Source organism: Sminthopsis crassicaudata, chromosome 1 (assembly GCF_048593235.1).
Source record: "Sminthopsis crassicaudata isolate SCR6 chromosome 1, ASM4859323v1, whole genome shotgun sequence".
NCBI classification, from domain to species: Eukaryota; Metazoa; Chordata; class Mammalia; order Dasyuromorphia; family Dasyuridae; genus Sminthopsis; species Sminthopsis crassicaudata.
Window position 1 is genome coordinate 705,635,103 of NC_133617.1, and position 13,101 is coordinate 705,648,203.

At 40.0% G+C, this 13,101-nt stretch overlaps 1 protein-coding gene across 1 annotated transcript in view; it reads right to left on the bottom strand.

Annotated features, from left to right (window-relative positions):
• Positions 1 to 834: 834 nt before the first annotated feature.
• IRAK2 (interleukin 1 receptor associated kinase 2) overlaps positions 835 to 13,101 on the bottom strand; it is a 53,609-nt gene continuing 41,342 nt past the window's right edge. Inside the window, exons 8-14 of the mRNA XM_074282925.1 lie at positions 11,211 to 11,325; positions 9,686 to 9,795; positions 8,994 to 9,189; positions 6,269 to 6,331; positions 4,488 to 4,688; positions 4,100 to 4,352; positions 835 to 2,276 (exon numbers count right to left, since the gene is read on the bottom strand). Of these exons, the coding sequence (XP_074139026.1) occupies positions 2,155 to 2,276; positions 4,100 to 4,352; positions 4,488 to 4,688; positions 6,269 to 6,331; positions 8,994 to 9,189; positions 9,686 to 9,795; positions 11,211 to 11,325 (1,060 nt within the window). The 3' untranslated portion in view covers positions 835 to 2,154. The remainder of the gene's footprint in view (positions 2,277 to 4,099; positions 4,353 to 4,487; positions 4,689 to 6,268; positions 6,332 to 8,993; positions 9,190 to 9,685; positions 9,796 to 11,210; positions 11,326 to 13,101) is intronic.

Genomic DNA, 13,101 nt, shown 5'->3' on the forward strand with positions numbered 1-13,101 from the left:
TGTCCCCCCAAAAAAAGGAAAGAAAAGAGGGTCACTGGAGTTTGTTTTTTTGTTTTGTTTTGTTAAAGAATACAAATAAAGTGTGACCCTGGGCAAGTCACTTAACCCCAATTGCCTCAGCAACCAAAAAAGAAAAGAAAAAAAATACATATAAAAAGAAAGATGAATATGAAAATGTTTAGAAGAACTGCATATGTTTAACCTATATTGGATTGCTTGTTGTCTTGGGGAGGGGGAAAAGGGGAAGAGAAGGAGAAAAATTTGGAAAACAAGGTGCTAAATGCTGAAAACTATCTTTGCATATATTTGTTTTTTAATTAAAGCTTTTTATTTTCAAAATATATACATGGATAATTTTCAACATTCACCCTTACAAAACCTTGTGTCCTAATTATTTTCCTTCCCTTCCCCCATCCCCTCCCCTAGACGTCAAGTGATCCAAGATATATGTTAAATATGTGCAATTCTTCTATACATATTTCCACAATTATGTTACACAAGAAAAATCAGATCAAAAAGGAAAAAAAATGAGAAAGAAAACAAAATGCAAGAAAGCAATAATAAAAAGAGTGACGATACTCAAGTTGTGGTCCACACATTCAGTTCCCACAATCCTCTCTGGCTGCAGATGGCTCTCTTCATCACAAGGCCATTGAACTGGCCTGAATCATCTCATTGTTGACGAGAGCCATGTCCACCAGAATTGATCATTGTGGGTTTTTTTTTTTTTTTTTTGGATGTATTTGGAAAAATAAAATTCTAAAAGAAATTTTCAAAACAATGCATATAAAAGAACCTAATCCAGAGGGAAGGAATGCAGACAAACAGAACATCTTTGAAAGATACATGTTGAATTTATTGTAACTATGCAAGCTCTATGCAATATTCACAGTTTTACATACAACCCTTTTCATATAATAGAATAAGTTATATATGTAAACAATTTATAAATAAATACACAGATATTGAGGAACTCAAACATTTTTGCTGACAGGAACCAAAACAACCTAGAGAGCATGTCTTGAGAGACGCTTAGGGTGCAGAGAAGTTAAGTGACTTCCCTCTTGTTAACAGCTCACCTATTTCAGGGGACTGAGTGGATCTTTCCAACTTTAAGGTTAGTTAGCCCTCTCTCCACCCCCCACCCCCCATGCCTCTCAGAGGATGATATATCAAAATGTTGCAAAAGGCCCTTAAGTTAGGACTTAGAACATCAGATTTGGAAAAGACCTTGTCGATTACAACTGCCACGCCTTCATTTTCCAGATGAGGAAACTTTAGTCCAGGGCAGAGGTCAGTGGCAGAGCCAGTTCTCAAACCCAGGATCTCTGACTCTAAAGCTAAATAACATATTATTCTCAAAATAAAAGGTCTTTATTACAATATGTAGCTTAGAAAAAAAAGAAGAGGAAAATGCATTTTCCCTTTTTTGCATCAGTAATGTCCCTTGGGGGCAGAGGTAGAGGGACCGTTTGTTGCACAGGTCAAAGCTAATGGCAAATAATAAATATTTGATTCATGTTCAGCATCTAAAGTGTTCACACCTGCATGTAATATGGGATCAGGCGTCTTGTTATAAGGGCCAGGAGCAGTGAAAGAATTCTTGCACATTCTGAAAAGGCAGCTGGATTGGTTCTGCCCCACTTGGAGGCGACGTTCAGCAGAGTCCCAAAAGTTCCATCATCAGGGGCACGCCCAGTCAGTCAGTAGTTCCACTCAGATGCTCCAGGAAGCCTAGATCAAGTTCTGGGCAAATTTGGGTTTTCAGAGATGAAACTGTGGGCTTGTGACTCACCAAGAGGCACCCTGGTTAATGAGACTCAAACTCCCTGAATTCGTAGTGTTCTTTGAAACAGAGAACTTTTCCAAAGTTAGACAGTGGGTTCCATCGTTTCCTTGTCTTTTAATGAGTTCCTTCAAGCATTCTGTTCCCATCATCTCAGTTCTGAAGCTCAAAGCTCAGATTTCAGAGTATGGAAGACTAATAGACCAGGTAGATTGTTATGTCTTTAAAAGCAGAAGCTTTAGCACATCTATGAAAAGTATCCTCTGACCCACTCTTATGTCCTGAGTCTTTATCCACAAAGAACTCATATATTTCCAACTTGTCTCTTTTTTTCACTTCCTTTTCCCAATATTAATCTGTCACCTAATTTATGGCTTAAAAGATCCAAATAGCTCCTCGCTGTTTAACTGCTGTTCTTCATAAAGCAAAATATTTTCCATCAATTTCTTCTTAGCATCATTGACTTCAACTTCCCAAGAATTTTCTGTTGCTAGCATCAAAGGGAAATTAATATGAATAGGAGCAAAGGAAGAGAAAATCCACATTTTTAAAGATTGTCACTCCCCTTCCCCCTCCCCTCATTCCCCCCCTCTCACAACACCCCCCACACCCCCACCAGCTTAAAAACTGTCAGTGGCTCAAGATCATATAATTATTGAGTGGCCAAGCAAGGCAAGCCATCCCTGAATAAGGAGGTTTCCTCCAACCCTCTCCACAAACTGACTCCAGTTTCTGCCTGAAGACCTCCAGGGAAGGAAACTCACTGTTCCACTTGGGAAAGTTCTTATTCTTAGGAAGGTTTTCATTAACATAAGGGAAGTAAGGTAGGTGACACAGTGGGGAGCACCGGCCCTGGAATCAGGAGGACCTGAGTTCAAATCCAACTTCTAACATATGATGCTAGCTGCGTGATCGGGGATAAGTCACCTATCCCTGATTGCCTTGCCAAAAAAAAAAAAAAAAAAGGCAAATTCTTCCTCTTTAAAGTGTTTGTCTGTCGCTCCTATTCTACCCTCTGGGGTCAAGAAAAAACAACCTAAACTTTTTCTCACCTGACAGTCCTTTAGTTACATAAAGACACTACGGCCCACTCCCTCCCCTCCATCCCCTTTACTGCCCCCTTCACTCTTCTCTTGCTGAAGTCTCACTCCCCACTTCTTTCAGCCGGTCTCCATGAAGCATGAACACAAGGCCATTCCTCCCTGCCAGCCCTCCCCTGGACTTTCTCCAGCTCATTCAGCCCCTTCGTACAATATAGTGCCCAGAGTGCTTCAGATATTCTGATCAGGATGTTCACTGCCTAATATAAACTAGAGAATAAGCAGTCAGCCTAGAGAAAAGACTTAATGGGTACATAAAAACAAAACAATATTTGAAGAACAAAAACTAATACTTGAAGGGATGTCATGTGGAAGACAGATTGGGATTATTCCTCATGTCCCCAGAGGTCAGAATTAAAAATGAAGAGAGAGGGGGATTTCATCTGGATAAAGGAAAAACTTCCTAACAATTACAACTATCCAAAAGTGGAATGAGCTCTTTCCCTTGATAGTTCCCTATATCTGGACAGTTTCCTGTCCACATCTCTACCTAAATCACTTTGTATGTGTGTGGATGTATGTATATGGGTGTGTGTGAAGATGCTTACACAAATATGTAAACACACAGAGGATGTCCCCAAAGTCTTAGTGCAATCTGAAGAAAACATGGTAGGCTGAAGAATTAAAAATTAAGTTGGATCTAAATGTAGGCCTAATTTGGGTAAAATTTCCTTTAGTGGACATAGTTAGTGTCTCTCCTTTGGGTTAAAGCATAGAATATTTTTGGTAAAAATGGTAATGTCATCTGGGCCAGAAAAGACATTCAGCCATGATCAGTCATCAACACCTTAGCAAGAATTAGCTTGCCTACTTTAACCAATGACCTAGAAGGCCCTAATAGTAATAGGTCAAAGAACAGTTGTTTTTCACATAGGGAAAGGGAGAAGAAAAAAGGACCGGAGGACAGTTCTAGAGCAGATGGATGACCAGAGGCAGCCCACAGAGGCATGAGAGCCCTGGGTGCATGTATAGGGAAAGGAATTTTAAGTAAAGCATGAAAATGGAGAAGGACTGCAGACAAACTTCTTCGCCCTCACCATCCTCACGGCCCAAAGATCCCACTCTCGAGCACCATTCTCTAGCAGAATCGTAGGCAGCAGTGCTCAGGGTTGGCAGGGGACTCCACAACACCCCCCCCCCCCCGCTGAGTCTGGAGCAGGGAGGTGGGTGACCCTGAGATGGGGAGGAGGGGAGAAGGTTCCTGTGCTCTTACCAGCTGGAGGACGCCCTGAGGAGGCAGCCTCTGCCCCAACAAGGAGCGGGCCCTCCCCGCACTCTGACCCTGCCCAGAGCCCCTTCTCGTCACGGTCATCTGAAGAAGAGCATTCCGTGCCAAGATCATCGACATCATCCGTTTCTTCCGGGGTGTTTCCGGATGACCTCTTCAGTTCCCAGCCATTACCGGCGTTGGGAGGTACCTGAGGGTCTCTGACTTGCCGCTCCACCTCTGCCACAGCAGCACGCACCTGTGGGGAGGAGAAGTGCTCGCTGGTAGGCTCCTCATGTGAGGTAGTACAAGGAGCGGGGCCTTGGACAAGTCGTCCCGTCTCCCTTTATCCAGCTGGTTAACAGTGTGACTTTTGGGGAGGACCCTGTCTTACCTGGGTCAGGCCGGGGCTCTTCTTCTGCAGGCAGAGGTAGACAGCTGTGGCGAAGTCCACAGCACACTTCTCGGGCAGGTGCCCGGCTCGGGCATCCTGGTATTTCTGGCAGATCTCCTTTGCAGCCAGCTTCTCCACACACTTGTTCTTGGAGCACAGTGGGACTTTGGTGCTTGGTATTTCACTGATGAGTAAGTCTTTCTGTGGAAGGAAGAGATCCTCACGTGAGCCGATAATGGTTAACCACAAGTTCCCACCAAACTATCTGCAGAAAGGGCTTCAAATATTTTCAGGCTGTGGGATTTTTTTTTTTTTCAAAAAGCAGTTTATGAAATTTCAATATCAGGGGAAAAAAATGTTATCAATTTTCTACCTACACCACTTTTTTAGGGTCACTTCCTAGGCCAGTCCTTGACCTTTACCATCACAGGGTAAAGGGAAGAATAAAATTTGGAGACAGAAATGTAAGGCAGTGTATTTAAAAATAATATCCTCTCTGGAGATTGAATGTAAATAAATACATGCTATGTTTGGGTTTTTTCCCTTTTTTCCTCTTGTTTTTTTTCCTCTCATGGTTTTTCCCTTTTGTTCTGATTTTTCCCTCCCAACATGATTCATAAAGATATGTTAAAAAAAAAAAAAAGTACATATATAACCAAAATAAATAAATAAAATTCCTCTACTAAAAAAAAAATACTATCCCCTCACATATATAAAACATATAGGGATGGAAATAATTCAATTACTTCACAAAAATTCCCAAAACTAAACTCTACTTGCCATATATTCCACCAAAACCCAGTGAACTTCATAACGCTTTAGATGTCCCATCATGGAGACCAGTAAGAAAATCTCTGGTCTAGACAACAAGAAGTTTCTGTTTGACCACTCGCCACATCCTGATCCTTCCAAAATGCTACATTACAAGCTAGGGGCAAATGGGGCAGGTCTATGGATAGCAATAGTGGACAGAAATTAACAATTTTCTTCCCATCTAGGTGGTGAAATTGCTGCTTCTTGCTAATAGCCTTCAGACAGAATGTGTGGCAACACTGGTGCCAGCCAAGGAGAGGAAGTGTTTTGGTTATCTATCCCAATGGAAGAAAAAATGAAACTACTCAAATACAAAATGTATAAGAAACCAGAGAAAACTACACTGCAATACCATGAAATGCTGAACTTTGTACATAAAGGCTACGTCGACAATGCAGGGACTTTTGGATTAGCTATTGCCCCAGAAAGGGGATACATTTGCCCAGAACTTCTAAACTTATCACAGTAATAGAGAAATCTAGCAAAACAAAGGGTAGAGAAATAAGGGATGACCTTGAACAAGATTATTTAAGAATCAAATAACCAACAAACATTTATTAAGTACTTACTATGTTCCAGGCACCAGTGCTAGACACTGTGAATATAACAAAAACGAACTCTTAAGAGCTTTGTCCTATAGGATGGCAACATATACACATCAGTAAAAATAAAATTGAAGAACAGATGATGAGTATTCCTCAGAGATCAGACTGGCCAGAACTCTGCTGTATTTAATGCTTAAAAGAAGACCTAACCCGAGAAGATTTTCTGCAAATGGTTCCAGATGTGATTGAGACTGTCCTAGCCTTCTACTGGTATGTCTGAGGACCCCGGAGAGAACACACATGTTCTCTGCCCCACCCCACCCATCCCCAGGCCAGCCTCTGGCTAAGGTTGTTAATGGGCCCACAAGGAGATATAGCCTATGAACATGGCCTTACCAGCTGAACCAGTGCTCAGTGCCTTACCAGATAAACTGGAGTTCTCTCTTTATCCATCGCTGGGATACCAGTCAGAATCTCTGCTAATACCTAGAGAAAACATTGTATTAAGGTCTTAAGTGTGTTTATCTACATGGTCTATTCAAGAACGTTGCCATTTATTCCTAATGATAATATCTAGCCGCTGTGTTAGTGTATGATTGCTGAATTTGCACTGATTCCCAGTATCTGATAGTGGAAATTAGGTGGTACAGTTATTAGTAGTCCCAGTACTGTTACAGGCCTAGGCTACTACTAAGATAGTCCCTAAAAGGTCTTCCAACCCTGTAGTTCACGGGGTTAGGAAAGCTGGACTCCATCCACACTGAACATCACTCCCAGACTCACCTTTCCTTTAAGCACTCCTTTCACTAGGTTACTCCACTACCCAGAAATCTTCACAGGATCACAGATTCAGAGCTAGAAGGTCAGACCTATCTTATAGATCAGGAGACTGAGACTTGTTTATCCAGGTAGGAAGTGAGAGAAGCAGGATTTGCAGCCAAGTTTTCTAATTGTAACAGTGGTCTTTCCATTGTACCACACTGCCTTTCGTGGCACTGTTTACAGGCTACACTCCTTATCTCATTCCCAGGGCTCTCCAAAAATCTATCCTCAGTCTAACTGGACAATCTTGGCTCTTACCCTTCTTCAGCACCAACTTCTGTAATAAGTCATGCTCCTGACTGCTCCACAGGAGCTTCAGGCTTATCGCCCATCTCTGTGCCTTTACTCTCATGTTGGGTTCCTTCCCTTGGATCTGACCAAATCCCACCCAGCCTTCGAGGCTCAGCCTAAGTCTCACTTGTACCACCCTTCTGCCTCTGTTCTGTGAAATCTGAGACTAGCACTATTAATTTTCTATTCCAAACTGTGATCTGTTTTCATCTATTTGTCTCACCCCTCTCTGATAGGATCTACTTTCAAAATATCATATTTTAATGAACTTAATCATCAATAAATACAAATATTTTCATGTTCAAACAACAACAACAACAAAAGATTACATGCAAAACTGAACTATTAAGTGTAACTTATTTGTTTTTTTAATTATATATTCAATTTAGCAAAGTAGTACCAAAATTGACCTGCCTGAGTCTTTGACAATAAGACCATGACTCTTGGTTCTTTGGATTCTCCTAAGCAAGGCCTAAGTATTCATTAGACTCTTGTTGAATAGAATTAAAGCCCAAAGTACTGGAAGACACACATAGGTTACAACAAAAGCAAGACAAGAACCCAGAACTTGAATCTGTCCTTTTATCTTTATGGCCAAAGACATTACACTACAGTAGGCAGTGGGATAAGGTTTTTAAAGTACACAAAGGTCCTTTTTCAGAGAGATTCCCCTTCCAAAACGTTCCTCATTACTGAGTCTAAGGGCAAAATGTTGCACAAATTACCATTGTTATCTCTTGTTTCTACTTAAGCATTTTACTTTGTTATTAGGGAGTATTCAACTACAGGAAATAGGATTGGGAGAGAGGGACATATCTTGATTGACTACAATATGAAGACAAACCCCTTTTTAAAATTTAGTAGGCCCATTTCCATCCAAATCAATGATTAAATGCTGGTGAGGACCCATTTTTATCTTGACACTGTTGGGGATGCCCAGAAATACAAAGCACAGTTCAGGCCTTCAGAAAGCACTTTGGTGCAGTGTTCCAGGTGTCACAGTGCACAGAAGCTAGTCCTGAAGTCAAGAAGACCTGGCCTCAGATACTGATTAGCTCTGCCTTCCGGTCTGCCTCAGTTTCCTTATCTGTAAAATGGGGATAGTAATAGCACCTAATTCCTAGGGTTTGATATTTAAATGAGGTAACATTTAAAGCATTTTACAAGCCTTGAAGTATTATATAAATGCTGGCTGTTGTTATTATCAGCCCCTAAGCCCCTAGATTCTTTCTAGTTCCTGTGACTGCCACTGGGGAGGACCACCACTCAGGGATCACTTTAGGAGAATGCTGGGCTATTCGCTATTGAAGTTAATCAGACAAATTTTTCCACTGAATGGGACTGATCGGATGAAGTATTTCTCAATATTGAGTCACATGTTCCCAGAATGAGACCTTGGGAAGGTCATTTACTCCCTGGAAGACTGAACTTTGAAACTGAGATACAGAAAGTTGCAGTAAGTGACATGATCTGTGGGAGGCAGCCAGCTTAGTGATCATTGGTCAAGGATGGTTACATCCTGTTAGTCTATAAAATGAGAAGGGCTCGAGTTTTTTTGCTTTTAAACCCTGGACAAGCGGGAAGCAGATTAAGTTCCAGGAGCCCATGGTGGGAGCATGGGATATCTCCTGGGAGTGTATCTGGGTCTCTCCCTGCAGGGATTAAATAAATGTTTTCTCTTTGTATCTGATGATGTCTCTGATTAGTTAATTGGGAAGGGGGTCTTGCACCCGATCTATCCTACACACCACCAACTAAGAATGGCCATATGTCAGTATCCATAGAATTGAGAATGAGCTACTAATCTTATTGATCATTACCTCCTTGCTCCCCATTCTTTCCATCCAGGGAAAAAACCTGTGACTTAGTAATTAAGTTGCTTAAGGCACATAAAAGTTAAGCTCAATCAGCTAATACATATCAAAGATAAGATTTGAATGCAATTCTTTCTGATGTCAAGCCTGACTCTCCCTCTGCCACACTGAGAGAAAGTAATTTAGACAGAGACCAGCCCTACAAAGAACAGAAAACTTACTATTCCACAGCTAAAGATGTCAACTCTTTCTGTGAGCTGTCCCACTCTGATGAAATCTTCTGGGACATATGCAGTCAAGGCCTGGAAAAGCTGGGTGTTCATCATGGTATAGGAGGATTTTTTATCATCAGAGGATAATCGAACCCTTGGGTGTCCAAGCTTTGGGGCAAAGTTTCTTTCCAACAGAACATTGGAGCTATAGAAGATCAAACAGAGGCAAAAGTTATCCTTCTCAGCAAGACAAAAAAGGCGGTCAAGCGATCCAGGCCAGTTCCGATGATCTTGTGATGAAAGGGGTCATCTGCACCCAGAGAGAGGATTGTGGGGACTGAATATGGATCACAACTGGTATTTTCACTGTTTTTTTGTTGTTGTTTGCTTGCACTTTTTTTTTTCTTTCTCATTTTTTGAAAACCTTTTTGATCTGACTTTTCTTGTGCAGCATAATAATTGTGGAAATATGTATAGAAGAATTGGATATGTTTAACACATATTGAATTACTTGCCATCTAAGGGAAGGGAGGGAAAAAGTTTAGAACAAAGGTTTGATGAGGATGAATGTTGAAAACTATCTTTGCGTGCATTACCCCCAAAACTGCTTTTGCCCTGAATGAAAGCATTCCAAATTAGGACGCTAAGGAGATCAAGCTCAGGAACAGTCACTAATTTATTTTATCATTTCATCTTCTCACCTCTTGATATTACCATGAATAATCTTGAGACCATGTAAGTATTCTATGGCTTCAAGAAATCCTAAGGAAATGCTGATCCGCTGTTCCCAAGAAAGGGGAGCAGTATTCTCCTAAAGAAAGAGAAGAAAATGAGTTACTTCTGGCCTTTTAACTTTAACTGGAATATAAATTTATTTTTAATTTATGGAATAAATAAACATTTCCATATCAGTACAATAAATACATAAAACTACAAATTGAATATGCAGTTTTCTAATTCTTTCCTATATGACAAAATTATGATGTAAGTTTCTTTTTTTCTTTCTAACCCCCCCACCCAAGAGATGGCTATTATTAGACACAAATAACATAACTATGTATATACACATATAAATGGGTGTATATATGTGTATTTTAAATTATTCTATTCATAATTCTTTTTGTCATTCTTTCTCTAGATGCAAATAACATCTTTCTTCATATGTCCTTTATAGCTAATTTAGATATTTAGAATAATCAAGTAAGTTATTCGCTAAAAGTAAAACCCACATAAGAGAAATCCTGATTCCTTTCTTTAGTGCCCTTCATAACATCAAGGTGTTATGGTGCAGTGGATAGAGTGGCAGGCCTCGAGAGAGGAAGACCTGAGTTCAAATCCTGCCTCAGGTACTTAGTATCTGTGTGACTCAGAATTATATAAGGTTAGAGCAAGAAGAGACTCTATAACATAGAACATGGGCTATAAAACACAGAATATGTTGGGGCATCTAGATGGCACAATGGATAGAGCCCCAGCCCTGAAGTCAGGAGGACCTGAGTTCAAATCTGGCCAGAGACACTGCCTAGCTAATGTGACCTTGGGCAAGTCACTTAATCCCAACTGCCTCAGCAAAAAAAACCCAAAACAAAACATAGAATATGTGAGTTGAAAGGAAACCTTAAAACACTGACTTGCCTGAATTGAATGAAGCCTTAGAACCCAGATTATTAGAACCCCAAATATTAGTGCTGCTGGAGACTTTAGAATATAGAACATCACAGCTAGAAGTGACTTAAATTATCTAATCCAAGACTTAGCATTGATGCAAAATGAAGTGAGCAGAACCAGGAAATTATTTTACACCAATACTATAATGATGACCAACTGTGAAAGACTTAGCTATTCTCAGCAACACAATGATCCAAGGTAATTCTGAAGAATTCATGGTGAAAAATGCTAACCACCTCCAGAGAAAGAACTGATGGAGTCTGAATGCAAATTAAAGCATACTACTTTTGCTTTCCTTATTTTCTTGGGGTTTATTCTATAAATATTCTTTACCAGAATATTTCTCCTAGAGACTGAGTCACTGATGGATATATTCCTTCTACAATAAAGATCACAACATAACCCACTGAGGATCCATAGACAGTAACAAGAGGGAATGGAAAACATCTGCATGATGTTTGGTATGTGATGCTCTGGACATTTTCTTAAGAGTTGAAACAAAAGCCAAGTAATGATGGTGAAACGATGGACACAAAACTCCAGACTAGAGGCCCTTACTTGGCAGCGGAGTCTGTCCTCCAGAGAGCCATTAGGCATGTAGGGGTGTATGACGCTGTGGAACACTTCCCCGGTACAGAAGCCGAGCAAAGGCAGGATGTTTGGATGAGAACACCTGAAAAAAACACAATTCACATGTGGAGAATGAGAGGGCATGAGTTCTTTAGTTTTCATTACAGTATGAGAGACTCTCAGGGATGGAGAAGCCCTAAGGCCCATGTAGTTCAATCTATACAGGAAAAAAAAAGCTTCCCACTCCACCACGACAAGAAGGAGTCATCTGAGCGTGGCCTGAAGACCTCCACCTCCCAAGGGAGGCCATCTTTCCTCATTTAGAAAGCTCTTATGGTCAGGAAGTTTTTCTTAGAGGACATCTAAATCTGACCTTAATTGTCACTGAACTCTTACGAGTGGTAGCTGACACTTACATAAGACTTGCAGGTTTACAAAGAGCTTTATACATATCATCTTGTTTTTCTTTTCACACCATCTCTGACCAGCCATGTGACCCTCCTGCCTCCTTCACTCCTCCACTAAGATCAAGGACTTGGGCTGATCCCAAGGTCCTCCAGAGAGCTAGTTTGCACATTACAGGATCACATTTAATAAATGATTCAAATTCATAGGTCTTAATGTTTAAGATTAATTTAAAAACTTATTATAGTTAATTACGTATTATATATTGTTATAGTTATTATATTTGTTGTTGTTATTATAGCAACATTTGCCAGTGGTTTAACCAATGCTTTTTTGGAGTATTTAGATTAATGATTTGGCAGTATGATAACACAGTGTTATTACTATCCCCATTTTACAGCTGAGGAAAGTGGGCAAATAAGTTAAGTGACTTTCCCAGGGTCACTCGTGTAGTAAGCATATAAGGCTAGATTTAAACTCAGGTCTTCCCGATTCTGAGTCCAACACTCTATACCCTCTGGAGCCCTTTCCCAAGACTGAACCAGTTTTACAAAGTGGGATCCCACTCCCTAGCCATTGCCAACATGCAGAAAATCCTAAGGTCTGAAAGATGTCCTGGACACTCACATTTGCATTTTATCTTGCTATTATCTTTAAGAAAAAAAATAACATTCGATTGGCAGTATTCAAGAAGAAGAGAAATACATGAAATATATAGCCTGACACAGTCACTGACTACATTGGAAAGAGAATCAGACAGAGTCAAGGGGCCTGGGTTTGAGTGTCCCTCTGCCGCTAATTTTCCAAGTAACTATGGGCAAGTCATGATCTGTTTTCCCCTCCACCTCCAGCTTAATCATCTATAACTTAATACTGATACCACCTACTTAACAGGATCAAATAAGATAAAGAATAGAAAGCACTTTGTAAACCACAATGGAATAAAGGTCTGTTTTTATTAATGAATTGTAGTATGAATGAACATATATACAAAATATGTGAACCTAAATGACTTACATGTAAAGTATATAGATATATAAGTAAAGTGTTTTGTAAACTGTTAAGGACCACATAATAATCATCAATTTTCTTGTTAAACATGAAACTACTTAATATTATTATTTTATTAGTATTAATAACAATTATATGGGGACTAAATCACTTAATAATCATTGACATTGATATGGCATTTTAAGGTTTACAAAGTACTTTACATCTAATTCTCTCATTTAAACTTCCTAATAATCCCATGAGCTAAAGACTACAAATATTAGACTCATCTGACATATGAGAAAACAAAGGCTTTGAGAAATAAGAACTGCCCAAAGTCCCTGGACAGCATAGGCCAAAGGCAGAATAGGAATGTTTCTACGGTTCTTACCATTCCTAAATTCTGTTTAATGGTAGATTCATATTCAGCTAGGTATCAATCCAGCCAAGTTGGCTGTTCATCTTCAAGAAGTTACTGTGATAC